The sequence below is a fragment of the Podarcis erhardii genome (genome assembly GCF_964252035.2).
Source record: "Podarcis erhardii genome assembly, chromosome: 7".
NCBI lineage: Eukaryota > Metazoa > Chordata > Lepidosauria > Squamata > Lacertidae > Podarcis > Podarcis erhardii.
The window spans coordinates 86,127,134-86,146,172 of record NC_138511.1 but is presented as its reverse complement, the minus strand read 5'-3'; the positions used below and the strand labels follow the sequence as shown (position 1 = coordinate 86,146,172).

General features: G+C 45.9%; 1 protein-coding gene across 1 annotated transcript in view; it reads right to left on the bottom strand.

The window, feature by feature from the left end:
• NOVA2 (NOVA alternative splicing regulator 2) overlaps positions 1-19,039 on the bottom strand; it is a 73,509-nt gene that overhangs the window by 29,595 nt on the left and 24,875 nt on the right. The window contains exon 2 of the mRNA XM_081869167.1: positions 10,134-10,277. Within this exon, the coding sequence (XP_081725293.1) occupies positions 10,134-10,277 (144 nt within the window). The remainder of the gene's footprint in view (positions 1-10,133; positions 10,278-19,039) is intronic.

The following is a 19,039-nucleotide window of genomic DNA, read 5'->3' as shown; positions in this document are numbered from 1 at the left end:
TTGGATTCACTCACACGCTGGCAAAGTTTTGCCGCACGATTTGTGGAGTTGGTGCTTTTGCACAACAAACCCACTTTTTTTTTCTCTCAAAAAATTAAAAATAAAATTCAACATCCTGCATTACAGAAAGGGGAGGAAAATGTGAGATGAAAACTGCTTGATGTCCCAACGAAAGAAAGAATTGATGAGCTACGCAGAGTTGGCTAAATTGACATACAAATTGCGGGACAAGGACAACTGTGACTTTAAGGAAGAATGGGAGCTTTTTACAACTTATCTAAAAAGACAACAAAATAAATTGGACTCCTTGGCAGGTTTTGAATAAAGATACAGAAATTTGTTAGTTGATAACATGGTAGATAGATAATGTAAGAACATGTATAACTTTACAACATGCGAAGAGTAATATGTGCTGAGAAATCAGAGAGAGAAGCTGAGGGAAGTCTTTGGGGGGGGTTGAAGGGGGGTATGTTTTGACAATTTGTTATATGGAATTTGTTAATAAAAACATTTTTAAAAAAAAGAAAAAGGAAAAAAATTGCTTGATGTGATGTCATCTAACCTGTAAACCGTGCCCTGATCTACAGATGAAGGGCGGTAAACAAATTATATATGCACACACACATATATTTATACACACACCTTTCTGCAAACAAATCAGAACGAATGCTCAATAAAGAGCTGATGTCGTATAACCTCCCTCCCACAAACATTTATCAAGCAAGTCAAGAAGAATGCTCAATAAACAGGGAGTCTGGAAGAGGCAAGGCGGAGACATGGGGAAATTCAGCTCTTGAATTGCGCTGGGACTACGCTGGGTGGGAATCAATGGCAACAGCATTGAGTCAATGGCATCGAAGGAGATGCATGGGAGCTTATTCCTGAATGGGAGAAAACAAGTCCCAGAATCTGGGCCGCAACCTTATGGCTACAGAATCATAGACTTGTGGAATTGTAGAGGTGGAAGTCCATGGCCCGCCAATGCAGGAATCTTTTGCCTATATATATATAGTGTGTGTGTGTAATGCCAACAGGGTGCCAGGTGTTGAGCAGAGCATAAAATTCACAATTGCTTCTGCCTGGAGGCAATGGCATAGGAAGGGGTGTGTGGGCTGCCCCGGGTGTCATCACTGAGGGGGTGACAAAATGGCAAAAGTATGTGTTTTTAAAAATAAATATATTTTTTAAATAAAAATTTTAAAAATTGGGCTCACGACACTTTAAAAAAAAATAATAATAATTCCCGCATGCACCACACTCCCCTTCCTACGCCACTGGGAGCTAGGTGAGGTGGGGGGCCTGCAGCGTACCTGACTCCCTCCTTTGGCAATCTTTACAAAACTTTAGTTTATGCTTGCCATCAATTTTGATTTTAATTAATTTTTATAATGTTTTTATAATGTTGCACTGTTTTAGTGTTGTTAGCCACCCTGAGCCCGGTTTCAGCTGGGGAGGGCGGGATATAAATAAAAAAATACTATTATTATTATTATTATTATTATTATTATGTGTCTCTCCTGAGGGGAGGCGATGGGCACACTGCCTGCAAGCTCCATGCTGCTTTTTTGAGCAGCGTGGGGCTTGCGTCTGCCCACAGCCTCAGCCGCCCTACAGCTGGGAGGGAGGCTGCAAAGAGGCTCCCCACAGCGCTCCCTGCCTTGGCTTGCCCCGCCCCCAGCTGCAGGATGCGCACCTCACTGGGCACCCAAGCTGCCAGTTACCAGTTACGCCACTGCCTGGAGGGTAGGATTTGTTGGGACTTAATTGTTTGACATGAGCCACAGCCATGGCACCAGGACCAGTGTGACGCAGAAGTTAAGGGTCTCTACGTGTGGGAGAACAGTGGCGTAGCGTGGGGGGTGCAGGGGGGGCCGGCCGCACCAGGCGCAACATCTGGGGGGGGCACTCACCGCCTCCGGAGTCGCAGAAGAGCCTCGGGCACAGGCTGTAGCAGAGCCCCATGTCTCGCGGAACCGACGAGCTGTGCGCGCGTCCGGCAGGCAGCGGCTCTCAGCGCTCGCCGCGGTCCCCGCGCGTCAGGGCCGCAGAGGGCGCGCCAGGCAGCCCCTCCTCACAGCCCCGCTGCTGCTGCTGCAGCTGCTGGGCCATGTTGCATTTTCCTCGCCTCTCTGCCCTCCTCCTCCTCCGGGCAAGCGGTGTCATTTGGGCGGCAGCGCCAGCGGCAACTCGCCTCAGATCACCTGACATGGACCCCCCGCCGCCGCCGTGGCTACCTTATCGTAAAGACCCCAGCCCAGGCAGCAGCAAGAAGAAGCTGGCAGTGACGGCAGGTTAGGGGTTAGGGGTGCAAATTACTTGCCTTGCCCCGGGTGCTGACAACCCACGCTACGCCGCTGTGGGAGAACAAATTCTGAATCATTCACAGCCCTCTCTCCTTCTCCCTGTCCATTGCACAGAGATCCAGAAAGCGAAAAACAAGCCAAATAATTGTCATTACTGTATAATGCATGGGTAGGCAAACTAAGACCCGGGGGCCGGATCCAGCCCAATCGCCTTCTCAATCCGGCCCGTGGACGGCCCGGGAATCAGCGTGTTTTTACATGAGTAGAATGTGTGCTTTTATTTAAAACGCATCTCTGGGTTATTTGTGGGGCATAGGAATTTGTTCATATTTTTCTTTCAAAATATAGTCCGGCCCCCCACAAGGTCTGAGGGACAGTGCACTGGCCCCCTGCTGAAAAAAATTGCTGACCCCCTGGTATAAAGCAATCCTGTATTTCCTAGGACAAGCTTGCAAAAAAACATATCACTTGCTTATGGTGAGTAAAAATGGCCTCTGAATGACCAGGGTTGGGGGTTGTTGTTTTTTTGTAAACTGGAAGAGAGCTGTTTTTTTCCCATAGCCACTCCACACACCTTACAGGATTTTTGATGTGCCCAAGTGATTTAAGGCCAAACTATGCTTTCCCTTAAACGTGGTATATTCAAAGTTCGCTTAAACTGGCCACTACGCAGGTCCACGGAGCCAAAATCCAGGCAAAGGACTCATGCAAGTTTCCTACAGAAAGTCCCCCCAGCTGCTTGGAGCACAGTCTGGATCGGGGCCCACACAGCTGCTTTCCCTTCAAAATAAAACGCAAGCAGCCAGCTTGCTTTTCTGAAAAGTGCGTTTAGTGTAACCTGAAGTTTGCCCCTTGTTAAGTGCAGTGGGTGAGCTCCCTCACCTCTTTGTGGGCTAGGAACTTGAGAGATCTTACTAGCACGCCTGCTCTGGGAGCCCTCGGGCATCCCCACCCCCCGCAAGGACAAATTTATATCCAGCATTTCTCCCGATTTTTCCATGAGTTAGCCCTGCTGCTTGTTCCTCTGCCTTTCGCCTCCTGCTCCCCTTCCTGTTGGGCGCTTCGTTCCTTTCCTGACCCTCTTTGAGCCTGGGGGTGGGGGAGGGAATCAGACAGCAGCTCCCAAATCTGGATAAATCTGGGCGAACGCACATTGTGGCTGCAGCGCAAAGGCCATGCCTGCGTTCCTCTGGCCGGCTTATCAGAAGGAGTGTTTCCTGCCATTGAATCTGCTTCCCTAGCTGGCCAGCCCAGGCTGAGTTTCCTGTTCCTTTTCCGTAGCTTGGCTTTTGAAAAATAGGGAGTCCTTAGTAACTACCGTATTTTTCGCTCTATAAGACGCACCAGACCATAAGACGCGCCGAGTTTTTGGAGGAGGAAAACAAGAAAAAAAAAATACTCTGAATCTCAGAAGCCAGAACGGCAAGAGGGATCGCTGCGCAGCGAAAGCAGCGATCCCTCTTGCTGTTCTGGCTTCTGGGATAGCTGCGCAGCCTGCATTCGCTCCGTAAGACGCACACACATTTCCCTTTACTTTTTAGGAGGGAAAAAGTGAGTCTTGTAGAGCAAAAAATACGGTAGCTAATTGAGAACCGCTGCCTTAAGTAGTTGTTTTGGCTAGGGCAAACCCAGCCAGTTGCTCAGGGTATTATAATAATAATACCACAAAGTTGCGCCAACACCACTTGGGCTGGCGCATGCATGCACACAAACATACAGGATCGAGCTGCAAACCTTTGATCGCTGACCTGGGTTTTCAACATGTGTGCATGAAGGAAAGAGATATGCATTTATTTATTTATTGCTGCATCTACAGCAGCACAACAACTGGACACCTTCCTCTGCCCCAGCTGCAACCAAACATGTCTCTCCTGTTTCGGTCTCTACAGCCACAGCAGGCCCTGCAACCTTCCCGCAGTTTGACTTCACTCACAAAAGAGCACTCCTTTGTTGTCTCTTGAGACGAGACAGATGTATTTATACCCCAACTTTTTCTCTGAGGAGCTCCAGGCGGACTATACATGGTTCTCCCCCTTCCTGCTGAATCCCCACAACAACCGTGTGAGGTAATAGGTAAAGGTAAAGGGACCCCTGACCATTAGCTCCAGTTGTGACCGACTCTGGGGTTGCGGCGCTCATCTTGCTCATTGGCCGAGAGAGCCAGTGTACAGCTTCTGGGTCATGTGGCCAGCATGACTAAGCTGCTTCTGGCAAACCAGAGCAGCGCACGGAAACGCCGTTTACCTTCCTGCTGGAGTGGTACCTATTGATCTACTTGTACTTTGAGGTGCTTTCGAACTGTTAGGTTGACAGGAGCAGGGACTGAGCAACAGGAGCTCACCCCGTCGCAGGGATTCGAACCGCCGACCTTCTGATCGGTAAGTCCTAGACTTTGTGGTTTAACCCACAGCGCCACCCACGTCACTGTGTGAGGCAATAATAATAATAATAATTTATTATTTGTACCCTGCCCATCTGGCTTGGTCTCCCCAGCCACTTTGGGCGGCTTCCAACAAAGACCAAAAATACACTAAAAGGTAGGCTAGGCTGAGAGACAGTGACCGGCCCTTAAGGTCTCACCCAGGGGGCTTTGTGGCCGAGTGAGGATTTGAATCCAGGTCTCATGGGGTACTGGTACAACACCCCAACCAGTACACCACACTTGCAGCGCGACTGCGTGCGGAGAGCCGAGAGAGGTGGGAATTTGCTCATGGAGCCTAAACCGCCCTCGGCGGGCCAGAATCCGCAGCTCTCTCAGCTTTCAAGAACGCAGGAGGGCTGTGTTTCGGATGTATCTCCACCCTGGCCAGACCTCATCAAATACAAAGGGTTTCCTTTCCCTTGAAGGGGAAGGGGGGGTCCTTCCCGGAAGCTGCAAACAAACAAGGCACCTGCTCCCTGTTGCCAAGGCAACAAGAGCGGAGGCCTTCTCTCTCTCCCTCTCCCCCATCTCCACGACACCCCTCCATCGTTTTTACACTGGCGAGGATTTGCCAGCCCATCCCATAATCCGGCAATAAAGAGTGGAGGATGCAGAGGGAAAGCAGCTTAGCCAGGGGCTGTCCTGTCATGGCTTTGTCTGCCCTTCAATCACAGCTTGGGATTATAGGGAGGTGGGGGGGGGCAAGCCTGGGCACTCCGTGGCGAAGATGGGCAGCGTCCGCAACTGCGGGATGCCTGGGGTCTTCGACGGCCTGACCCCTGCCATCGGGGTGGGGGGTGCTTTGCCGGTTGGGCCCCCTCCTTACACGCTTGCAGCGAAAAGAGCAATCATAATTTAAGTAGTTCACTTTCGGGGGGGAGCAAAAAAAAAAGCAGAGACATCACCTTGCCAACACAGGTCCATATAGTTAAAAGCTATGGTTTTCCCAGTAGTGATGTATGGAAGTGAGAGCTGGACCCTAAAGAAGGCTGATCGCCGAAGAATTGATGCTTTTGAATTATGGTGCTGGAGGAGACTCTTGAGAGTCCCATGGACTGCAAGAAGATCAAACCAATCCATTCTGAAGGAAAACAGCCCTGAGTGCTCACTGGAAGGATAGATCCTGAAGCTGAGGCTCCAATACTTTGGCCACCTCATGAGAAGAGAAGACTCCCTGGGAAAGACCCTGATGTTGGGAAAGATGGAGAGCACAAGGAGAAGGAGACGACAGAGGACGAGATGGTTGGACAGTGTTCTCGAAGCTACCAGCATGAGTTTGACCAAACTGCTGGAGGCAGTGGAAGACAGGAGTGCCTGGCATGCTCTGGTCCAGGGGGTCACAAAGAGTCAGACATGACTAAACGACTAAACAACAACAACAACAACAACTTTCTGGGAAGGCATGGCTGGTGGTAAGGGACGCGGGTGGTGCTGTGGGTTAAACCACAGAGCCTAGGACTTGCCGATCAGAAGGTCGGCGGTTCGAATCCCCGCAACGGGGTGAGCTCCCGTTGCTCGGTCCCTGCTCCTGCCAACCTAGCACATCAAAGTGCAAGTAGATAAATAGGTACCGCTCTGGCGGGAAGGTAAACGGCGTTTCTGTGCGCCGCTGTGGTTCACCAGAAGAGGCTTAGTCGTGCTGGCCACATGACCCGGAAGCTGTACTCCGGCTCCCTCGGCCAATAAAGCGAGATGAACGCCGCAACCCCAGAGTCGGTCACGACTGGACCTAATGGTCAGGTGTCTACCTTTAAGTATGGCTGGTAGTGAGGTAGAGGACCCACATACAGGGCCCCTTAAAAGTCCTGCGTTGGCCTGTAGGTGAAACAGCAGCTCAAGAAAGGAGGAGCTCAGATTTGGGGTATCTGAAAGCCGGGATGGGGACAGAGCAGACCAGCTTCTTGCCTTCCAGATGTTTGGAACTACAACTCCCAGAAGCCCTGGCCAGCCAATGAGACCAACGTTCATGAAAAAGGAACACGACAAGGCTGCCCGATTTTCCCACTGTTATTTATTTCTGTCCTGGAGGTGCTCTTGAATATGATCAGAGGGGACCGGCTGGTGGAAGGTATTCAGGTCGGAGCGAAGCAATACAAACTTAAAGCGTTTGCAGATGACCTAGTTTTGACCCTTCAGGAGCCAGAATCTAGTACGAAAAAAGTATTACAACTGATTCAAGAGTTTGGTCAGGTAGCGGGATTTAAGTTAAACAAGCAGAAAACTAAGGTATTGGGGGAAAATTTGACAGTTACAGAGTCAGAACGGTTTCAGAAAGAGACAGAGTTGAACGTTGTTAAAAAAGTAAAATACCTAGGGGTAAATATAACAGCAAAAAATCTGAGTCTATTTAAAGATAATTATGAGAAATGCTGGGCAGAAATTAAGAGAGACTTAGAAAGTTGGACAAGATTGAAACTTTCCTTGTTAGGCCGAATTGCTGCTGTAAAGATGAATGTATTGCCGAAAATGCTTTTTTTATTTCAAACATTACAGATTGTGGACAAAACAGAGTGTTTCCGGAAGTGGCAGAGAGATATTTCTAAATTTGTCTGGCAGGGCAAAAAGCCCAGAATTAAGTTTAAGATATTAACTGATGCGAAAGAAAGAGGGGGCTTTGCCCTGCCAGACTTAAGGCTCTATTATGAATCAGCAGCTTTTTGCTGGTTGAAAGATTGGCTGCTTCTCGAGGACACTGATGTTTTAGATTTGGAAGGTTTTGACAATGCGTTTGGCTGGCATGCATATTTATGGTATGACAAGGTCAAGATTAATAAGAATTTCAAGAACCATATTGTCAGAAAAGCAGTGTTTAATGTCTGGACAAAATACAAAGACTTATTGGAAAACAAAACTCCAAGGTGGCTTTCACCATTGGAAGCTAAGGCCCGGAAAAGACTCAATATGGGGGCCAAATGGCCGAAATATTGGGAAATATTAGAAAAAGATGGAGATAATTGGAAATTGCAGAGTCAGGAGAAAATGAAAGACAAAGTGCGAGACTGGTTACATTATGCTCAGATTAAAGAAGTTTTTAAACTTGATAAAAAGTTAGGATTCCAGGTGGAAAAATCGAAGTTAGAAACGGAACTGTTAGAGCCTAAGACTAAGGTACTCTCAAGAATGTATAACTTGCTGTTAAAATGGAACACACAAGATGAAATGGTTAAATCGGCTATGATAAAGTGGGCACAGGACATTGGGCATAATATTATGTTTGAGGACTGGGAAAAGTTATGGACTACTGGGCTGAATTTCACTGCATGTAACGCTTTGAAAGAAAATGTAATGAAAATGATATATAGATGGTACATGACCCCGGTCAAACTTGCAAAAATATACCACTTGTCTGATAATAAGTGTTGGAAATGTAAGGAAAATGAGGGAACGTTCTTTCACCTTTGGTGGACTTGCCCCAAGGTGAAGGCTTTCTGGGAAATGATATATAATGAACTGAAAAAGGTATTTAAGTATACCTTCCTTAAGAAACCAGAGGCCTTCCTTTTGGGTATTGTTGGCCAAGGGGTGTTAAAGAAGGACCGAACATTTTTTATGTATGCAACAACGGCAGCAAGGATACTCGTCACTAAGCACTGGAAAACCCAAGATTTACCCACACTGGAAGAATGGCAGATGCAACTGATAGACTATATGGAACTGGCCGAGATGACTGGCAGAATACGAGACCTGGGAGAGGAGATGGTGGAAGAAGATTGGAAGAAATTTAAGGACTATTTGCAAAAATATTGTAAACTGTATGAATGTTAAGGAGGATGCTTGATCACAAACAATTCGGCACCATTGAATCAGATAAAGTGAATTATGAAGATAAGTTAAATTTAGGAAAAAAATAATTTTTAGATAATGATTAGGTTTAAATTAAATGTTTTAAAAAGTGAAATGAATATATCTAAAATTTAAGATATAATATTGGAAAATTAGATTGTAAGGTGGGGACAAGCTGATAAATTGCTGGATTAATTTTTTATATTTTGGAACGTAGGAGCGGGAGATGTGAGGAAGTCCAAAGATGATAAGAAAATATGTTATAAAATGTGACATTTTTGTATGCTTTGTTTTTTGTGTTGCAATAAAAAAAAAAAAACCATTAATAAATATTAATTAAAAAAAAAGAGAGAGACCAACGTTCAGAGGCGAAGGGAGTTGTGGTCCAAAATGTCTGGAAGGCGACAGGCTGGCAGTGGCTGGAGTAGTTAGGAGACCAAGAAGAAGAGGCCCGAGGGGATGATAGGCAGAGGGGAAGAGAGACGGCAAGTTGAGGGAAGGAGAGGAGCTCTTTCAAACAACTTGAGCCGGACCATTGTGTCCACAAATCAAACCACACCAAAGTCTTACGGTTTAATGCCCATCTATAAGCTTCCTTGTCGGAGAGGCCGTAAAACCCACAAAAAACAATACTTCCCACCCCAAATGAAACCCTCTCCGAGGCTGGTTCACACATGCATGTTCTTCACTTGACAACTGCACCCTCGAGTGACAGTTGTGCACACGGGAATGCTATCATTGAATCGTAGAATTGTTGCAAGGTACCTCAAGGATCATCTAGTCCAACCCTCTCCAATGCTGGAATCTCAGATAAAGTGTCCATGACAGATGACCATCCAACCTCTGCTTAAAGGCCTCCAACAAAGGAGAGTCCACAACCTCTCGTGGGAGACCGTTCCCCTGTCAAACAGCTCTTACTGCCAGAAAGTTCTTCCAGATGTTTAGTCGGAATCTCCTTTCTTGCAACACGAAGCTATGGGTTCGAGTCCTACCCTCCGAAACAGGAGAAAACAAGCTTGCTCCATCTGCCTCGTGACAGCCCTTCAGATATTTGAAGACGGCTATCGCATCTCCTCTCAATATCCCCAAGACTCAACTTTCTTCAGGGGACTGAGTTCATACATTCGGCTGCCAATAATAATAATAATAATAATAATAATAATAATAATAAATTTATTATTTATACCCCGCCCATATGGCTGAGTTTCCCCAGCCACTCTGGGCGGCTCTCAATCGAGTGTTAAAAACAATACAGCAGTGTGGAAGCGACGTTTTTGAAATTTATTCCCTACTTCTGTATTCCACCGTCTTTTGCCAGGAGCTCAAGACGGCCTCCATGGTTCTCCCCCTCTGCATTTAACCCCTACAAACAACCCTGTGAGGTAGGTTAGGCCGAGAGGTGACCTTCATGGCCGGGTGCGGATTCAAATCCTGCTCTTCCAGATCCTAGTCTAACGCTCTAACCGCTATACCACGCTGTATCTGCATACAGACACGTATGAACAAGCTTTCCCCCATCCCTGGTTTTGGGACACCAGGAATGTACACCGTATGAACCGCCGACGTTGGCAAACGTACAGAGAATTCCTTTCACCTTGTTGACCCTCCCAGCCGCCCGCGCTCACCTGGGTAGAAGTCTTTAGATTTTGAGAGCTTGATAGTGGCTCCGGTTTCTTTCTGCAGTTGGACAATCGTTTGGCCTCCTTTTCCAATGATGGATCCGGCGGCATAGCTGGGGATCAGGACCTTGAGGAAGTACTCGCCATCCTCTGCAAGAGAAGGAACAGAAACAAGGCGTCAGGAAGCATCATCTGAATCCCAGGGCGGACGAGAGCCGGGGCAGTCTCTGGCCAAGAAAGGGAGCCCGTGCAGCCTTTCTCCTGGGCATGGTCGGCCAATTGGTGCCAAAGAAGGATAGAACTTTCTTTATGTATGCTACAACATCAGCAAGAATACTTATTGCAAAGTACTGGAAGACACAAGATCTACCCACCCGGGAAGAATGGCAGATGAAGGTGATGGACTATGTACATGGAACTGGCGGAAATGACTGGCAGAATCCGAGACCAGGGAGAAGAGTCGGTGGAAGAAGATTGGGAGAAATTTAAAGGTTATCTACAGAAATATTGTAAAATTAAGGAATGTTAGAAAGATGTTGGAATGAAGTTACATGGCTTTAGCAGAAATGTTATAAAGAATTAAGTATAATAGATTGTAATTGGATTAAAGGAAAAAATAATGTTAGAATTTGTTAAGTTAAATGATAGGACAGAAGTTTGAGGAAAGGATTTGCTGAAACAATTAATCGAAGTGGAATACAGAAGGAGGGAGGTGTGAAGAGGTCGCTGAAACAAGTAAAAGAAAGTTAATAAGATTGAAAGTATAGGTTGTGTTTCTTTTTTCTTTTTTTAAATTGTTTTTGTTTTATTTTTGTCATGTATATGTAATATTTTTGTTTTTGTATTGTATGGTTTTGTTATGTTTAACTATTTTTCTTTTTCCTTTCTGTAACTTTCAAAACTTTAATAAATATTATTCAAAAAGAAAGAAAGAAAGAAAGAAAGAAAGAAAGGGAGCCCATGGCAACTTTCCAGGCAGGACACGTCATCGTGGGAGACAGGCGTATTGCATAGAATTCGGCCTGGACCGGCTTCTAGCGTGGCAACACAAAGTCTGCTAAAGGGGCAGAAGGATGCAGCTGGCAAAGGGAATTTGGTGGCAAAGGGGTGGAAGGAACAAGAAGCCCCGACAGTAACGGACTGGCATTACAAGCGACAAGAATTTGCCGAAATGGCGCAGTTGACAAACACCCTGAGAGGCAATTCTAAACAAAAATTTACGGAAAAGTGGGATAGATATACGTTCAAAAATACAGTAAAGGTTTGCTATCTATGCTAGCATTTGGTTGACGTTGGAGTGAGACTGAGTTGAGAAATAAGACTAAGGGTATAATAGGAATGTCTTAGATAATATGTAAAGAAATATATGAGTACATTCATTTGTAAAAAAAGGAATATACAACGGGGAAAGACAGGAAGTCTAGTGTGTTGATATGTATATTATTTGGGGGGGGATTCCGCCACCCTCTTTGTTCCTTCTTTTTTTGTTTCATTTTCTTTCTAGGTATATAAAATTTTTGTATAATTTTTGTATACATGTTGGAAATTATATTATAGTAAGTCCTGTAATGTAATATGACAACGTTTACCGATGTAATATAAGAATGTTAACAAATAAATAAAATGCAATTTTTATTTTTATTTTAAAAAGGGAGCCAGTACAGGTGACCTATTCCCTGTAGCTATTATTAAGCAGGGCATCGCCACAGGCTGTTTGCATCTTTGCCAAGAACCTAATGCATTCCCCCAAACCCACAAAAGCACATCAGCAGACACCACAGCAGTCTGGTCCAGTATGGACCGAAATCCACTCCTGCCATCTCATCTGAGCTTTCGTCCCCGCTGCCTCCAGCCAGGTGTCTCGGGCTGGCAATCGGCGGCAGCTACGTCTGCGATCACAGAAACACAGATCTGGAAAGTTGGAGGGGGCGCCAAGGGTCATCTAGTCCAGCCTGCCTGCCTGTGCACTGTCTCACCAGGGTGGTACATGCTCTGGTTATCTCCCACTTGGACCGCTGCAGTGTGGTCTACATGGGGCTACCTTTTTAAAAAATATATATCTTTATTAATTTAAAATAAATACATTTATGAAAAATACAGTGGTACCTCGGGTTACATACGCTTCCGGTTACATACGCTTTAGGTTACATATGCTTCAGGTTACACACTCTGCTAACCCAGAAATAGTGCTTCAGGTTAAGAACTTTGCTTCAGGATGAGAACAGAAATCGTGCTCCGGCGGCGCGGCGCCAGCAGCAGGAGGCCCCATTAGCTAAAGTGGTGCTTCAGGTTAAGAACAGTTTCAGGTTAAGAACGGACCTCCGGAACGAATTAAGTACTTAACCCAAGGTACCACTGTACATACAAGTAAACAAACATACAATCAAAGAAACAAATAACAGAAAAATGAAACAAACCACCACACTATAAGATATAAGAAGATTAATAGAATTATCATCATATATACTCCTGGTATTGAACACAATTATAAAATTTATAGAAAAGAAATTTAAAACTGACTTCCAATTAATCTCACTGTACTTTGTCAGTCTATTACTTTCATAGAATCATATCATATCATAGAATCATAGAGTTGGAAGAGACCACAAGGGCCATCGAGTCCAACCCCCTGCCAAGCAGGAAACACCATCAGAGCACTCCTGACATATGGTTGTCAAGCCTCTGCTTAAAGACCTCCAAAGAAGGAGACTCCACCACACTCCTGGGCAGCAAATTCCACTGTCAAACAGCTCTTACTGTCAGGAAGTTCTTCCTAATGTTTAGGTGGAATCTTTTTTCTTGTAGTTTGGAACCATTGCTCCGTGTCCGCTTCTCTGGAGCAGCAGAAAACAACCTTTCTCCCTCCTCTATGTGACATCCTTTTATATATTTGAACATGGCTATCATATCACCCCTTAACCTCCTCTTCTCCAGGCTAAACATGCCCAGCTCCCTTAGCCGTTCCTCATAAGGCATCGTTTCCAGTTTATACCACACAGTTTATACCACTTTCCAGTTTATACCACTTTATACCACACAGTTACATATTTCTTATATAATTTCTTTTTACCTCCCTACAAACTTATATTTATACAATACAGGGATCAGTCTAATTCTGCCAAGATGTTTCCTTTTATTCCATAGTTTCCTAAATATTCTTTAAAGATTCTCCAATCCTTATAGACTTTTTGTTTTGGTTGGCCTCTTACTCTTCCTGTCGCTTTCGTGGGGCTACCTTTGAAGGTGCTGTGGAAACCGCAACTAATCCAGAATGCGGCAGCTAGACTGGTGACTGGGAGTGACCGTCAGGACCAGATAACTTCAGTCCTGAAAGATCAACATTGGCTCCCAGTATGTTTCCAAGCACAATTCAAAGTGTTGGTGCTGACCTTCAAAGCCCAATACAGCCTCAGTCCAGTATACCTGAAGGAGCATCTTCACTCCCATCATCCAGCCCAGACACTGAGGTCCAGCACTGAGGGCCTTCTGGCGGTTCCCTCCCTGCAAGAAGTGAGATTACGGGGAACCAGGCTGAGGACCCTCTCGGTGGTGGCGCCTGCCCTGTGGAACGCCCTCCCATCAAATGTCAAAGAGATAAACTATCTGACTTTCCATAGATATCTGAAGTCAGCCCTTTATCAGGAAACTTTTTTTAAAAAAATATTTTTTATTGATCAATTTCCACATAAAAAATTATCAAACCATATAATCACATACATTATTTCCCCCCCCTTCCCCCCCACCAAGGACTACCCTCAGCTCCTCTCCCTGATTTCTCCTCACATATTTCCTCTGCATATTACAAAATTGTACATATCCTTACATATCTCTCCATTGTGTTGTCAACCAATAAATTTGTGTATGTTTATTCGAAACCTGCCAAGGAGTCCAATTCATTTTCTTGTCTTTTTAGATAATTTGTAAAAAGTTCCCGTTCCTCCTTGAAGTCACAGTTGTCCTTGTCCCGCAATTTGTAAGGAAGCTTTTAATGTGTCATATTCTGTTGGAAGCCAGAATATTCCCACAGTGGCTGGGGAACCCAGTCAGATGGGTGCCATATAAATAATAAATTATTATTAGTGTTGCTGTTGTTGTTAACCTCCTGCAATGCAAGCATCTCAAGCGTACATGACAGATGTCCATCCAACCTCTGCTTAAAAACCTCCAAGGTCCACCATCTCTTAAGGGGGACTGTTCCACTGTCAAACAGCTCTTATACTGTCCTAGAGACAGTGTCTTCTAAAAGCCTAGAATTTAGAGTTTCTTCGCGTTTTTCAACTCCCTTCCCTTAGGGTTTGTTATATTCTGCCACCAGGTCTCAGACGCAGAGAAACTAGACACCCTAAGCAGTGGAGTTGATAACCAAACTAGTCCTCAAAGCTGCCAAAATTACCCAGCCATTTTTGCCCCTGCCCAGGCCTAGCAGTAAGACAAATGTTGGCATTCTGCCTGGCAGGTAACTGTTCAAAGCGGAACAGCTATGCCCGGCAGGGGAGCCGAAAGCCCACCGACTCATAGTTAAAATAGCTCTCCGCCTCCTGCCGCCATTTGGTTTCTTCTCATAAAATGCCATAGAAAAGAAACCCAAACTGAATCCCTTCGATATATGAAAGGTATGGAGTAAGGAGCTCACACTGGGCACATTGATAGAAATATGTGCAAAACCGCTGACATTTCTTTGCACTGTTTATTTACGGAAATAGACATTTCTTAACCCAAAATTAACCCAGCATCTTAAAAAGCAGAGACATCACCTTGCTGACAAAGGTCCATATAGTTAAAGCTATGGTTTTCCCAGTAGTGATGTATGGAAGTGAGAGCTGGACCATAAAGAAGGCCGATCGCCGAAGAATGGATGCTTTTGAATTCTGGTGCTGGAGGAGACTCTTGAGAGTCCCATGGACTGCAAGAAGATCAAACCTCTCCATTCTGAAGGAAATCAGCCCTGAGTGCTCACTGGAAGGACAGATCCTGAAGCTGAGGCTCCAAGACTTTGACCACCTCATGAGAAGAGAAGACTCCCTAGAATGTTGGGAAAGATGGAGGGCACAAGGAGAAGGGGACGACAGAGGACGAGATGGTGGGACAGTGTTCTCGAAGCTACCAGCATGAGTTTGACCAAAGTGCGGGAGGCAGTGGAAGACAGGAGTGCCTGGCGTGCTCTGGTCCATGGGGTCACGAAGAGTCAGACACGACTAAACGACTAAACAACAACAACAACAAGGGTGGCAGAGGGATGCGGGTGGCGCTGTGGGTTAAACCACAGAGCCTAGGACTTGCCGATCAGAAGGTTGGTGGTTCGAATCCCCGTGACGGCGTGAGCTCCCATTGCTCGGTCCCTGCTCCTGCCAACCTAGCAGTTCGAAAGCATGTCACAGTGCAAGTAGATAAATAGGTACCACTCTGGCAGGAAGGTAAACGGCATTTCCGTGCGCTGCTCTGGTTCGCCAAAAGTGGCTTAGTCATGCTGGCCACATGACCCGGAAGCTGTACGCCGGCTCCCTCGGCCAATAAAGCGAGATGAGCTCCACAACCCCAGAGTCGGCCACGACTGAACCTAATGGTCAGGGGTCCCTTTACCTTTACCTTTAAGGGTGGCAGAGATAGAAGCACACAGACCTGACTCATGGGGTGCCCCACCCTCCAGAATTTCCCCCCTGCACAAGTCTCACTGAGCCCATTCACCCTGATGGTGCTTGCGCCAGAGTAATGCGACACACTCAAACACCAGTGATTTGCATGCTACATGTTAATTTGGGGAGATGGAGGTGCCAAATGGAATTTCCGCATGAAAAGCACAATCTGGGTGTGTTTGTGTGTGTGTGTTATGTGAGTGTGCACACATGCACACACACCTTTGCACATGCCTGGATCGCCAGACCGAAGGACTTCTCTCCCTTTGGGTCCTTCTGTTCTGGCATCTTTTTGAAAAACAAAAAGTGACTGGGAGGTGGAGTGGAGAGCGAGAGAACGAGAGCGAGAGAGAGAGAGACCTGTTTTCATCAAGAGAGGGCTTTGATTTAGTACCGCAGGGGACCTTTGCAATCTGGACACAGCAGCGGGTCCAAATCGCTTATCACAAGGTTTCTCGCCAGCCCCGGCATTAACATCTTCCTCAGCGTGGGACTGGGAAGCAGAAGTAGGTCAGGCCTGTATCTTGGGTAAGTTCTGCGCAGGAAAGCAACACAACCCCTCCGCCAGGGCCAGATAAAAATAGGTGCTCCCATCTGAAAGTGAGGGGGCTGCTTATTATAGCCGGGTAGGAAGTTTAGCTGGTTTTGTGTGTGTGTGTTTTTTGCCATCTCAGGTTGCTGATCTTTACCACGCCGCTCAACGCATTAGGTAATGCCCATTTTTCCCTGTGGGTTGAGCATAAAAAGGTGGGTGTCACTGAAAAAAAGAATAGGGGGAAAAGACAACGCTTTGGGATGCTAGCAATTGAATTCAGGACGTTCTGAATTTATTGTTTATACCCCGCCCATCTGGCTGGGTTTCTCCAGCCACTCTGGGCGGTTTCTAATAAAACACTAAAATACAATAACCTATTAAATATTAAAAGCTTCCCTAAACAGGGCTGCCTTAAGATGTCTTCTAAAAGTTTGGTAGTTATTTTTCTCTTTGACATCTGGTGGGAGGGCGTTCCACAGGGCGGGCGCCACTACCGAGAAGGCCCTCTGCCTGGTTCCCTGTAGCTTTGCTTCTCGCAATGAGGGAACCACCAGAAGGCCCTTGGCACTGGACCTCAGTGTTCGGGCAGAACAATGGGGGTGGAGACGCTCCTTCAGGTATACAGGACTGAGGCCGTTTAGGGCTTTCAAGGTCAGCACCAACACTTTGAATTGTGCTCAGAAACGTACTGGGAGCCAATGCAGGTCTCTCAGGACTGGTGTTATGTGGTCCCGGCAGCCACTCCCAGTCACCAGTCTAGCTTGGAAGATAACCAGAGCATGCACCACTCTGAAAAAAAATATATTCTGAATCCCAGAAGCCAGAACAGCAAGAGGGATCACTGTGCAGCGAAAGCAGTGATCCCTCTTGCTATTCTGGCTTCTGGGATAGCTGCGCAGCCTGCATTCGCTCCATAAGACGCACACACATTTCCCCTTATTTTTAAGGAGGGAAAAAGTGAGTCTTATAGAGCAAAAAATACGGTATGTAAAAAATCCGGTAGTCAGGAGTGGTGGGAGCCTGTTTGAACTTCACAGAATATAGACAGAATACGAAAGGGTCATACAGATTTCCCAAGCCCATTAGCACAACCCTAAGTAGTAATAATAATAATAATAATAATAATAATAATAATAATAATAATAATCAAAGATTAAAAATACAATGGGAACATACAGAGAGGCAGGTCAATGCATTTGCTGCAAACTGAGCAAAATAACCTCAACTTGTAACCTCAACCTGTTTTTTGTGCATGCTGTCCGGGGCTGTTGGAAGTGGTCGCCCAAAACATCTTGAGGGCACCAGGCTGGGGAAGTCTGCTCTCTGGCCTTCTGCCTTGGGCATATTTAATGCTGCTATTGAATAAATGATGGAGGGTAACAGAAGCCATACTTAGGTCTATGCTAAGCAATTCATTTTTCTATTATTTCTGGCATGCTACCAGCCGCTGAGAGAAGTGCTTGATCCTGGTTTTCAAATTGCTTTTCCTCTCTGACCGCACTGCATCTTGGGAAACTATTTTATGAGCCGGGGGGAGGAGAGAAGACCAGGTTTTTGGGGGGGGTGGCAAATGCGGCCCTCGGTGGCTGCCTTGCTGGCCCCCGGGGGCTCTTCTGAAGCCACGCCCCCTCTTTCGGCCACACCCCTTCACCTGCCCTGCTCCACACCCACTCTGTGGAACTGTGACGATACCTCTTGCCGGCCCACATTAATAATAATAATAATAATAATAATAATAATAATAATAATAATAATGAAGAAATGATTTTAGAATGTTGTACTATTTTATTGTTGCTAGCCGCCCTGAGCCGGCTTCGGCTAGGGAGGGTGGGATATAAATAAAATTTAATAATAATAATAATAATTTTTATTTACATCCCGCCCTCCCCAGAGTGGCTAACAACAGTAAATGTGTTGCTTTGCTTTACTCACTCTCGTTTCTGGGCCACCTCACCACCAATCGATCCTGGCATGTTCCCCACAAGGGAATACCTGCTTGGGCTGCAAAAAGCTGTTTTCGTCCCACCCCCTGCTCTTTTGAGTCCCATACCCTGCTTAAAAACCTCCAAGGAGTCAGAGTCCACCATCACTTAAGGGGGACCGTTCCACTGTCAAACAGCTCTTATACAGTGTCTTCTAAAAGCCTAGAATTCAGAGCTTCTTTGCTTCTTTTTCAACTCCCTTCCCTTAGGGTTTGTTATATGGTGCAAGCAGGTCTCAGATGCAGAGAAACTAAGCACCCTGAGCATTTGAGTGTACAACCAAATGCAAGTTTCTAGTCCCTATTTTTAACAGACATCCGAAGGCAGTCCTGTCTAGGGAAGTTTTTAATATTTGATACTGTATTGTTTTTAACACTCGATTGGGAGCCGCCCAGAGTGGCTGGGGAAACTCAGCCAGATGGGCGGGGTATAAATAATAAATTATTATTATTATTATTATTATTATTATTATTATTATTATTATTATGCAGCGTCTGCTGCCCGGGCCCAGGGATTTGGAAATCAGAGGCATTCTGTTCAGGAGGCAACAGGCAACCCTACAAAACGAGAAGTGGGCAGTGGGGTCTACTTTTGAGACACCTCTGCCTCCTGTCCAGCTGCCGTGGCGAGCTTTCCACCACCCTTTCTCTAAGCCGAAGGATCTTCTGTCTAAATCCACTTAAAAGAATTCCCTCTCGGGTAGATTAAACCAGTTAAGTCATTAGAAGTCGGCGGAACCCAAGCTGATCAGCAGAGAGAAGC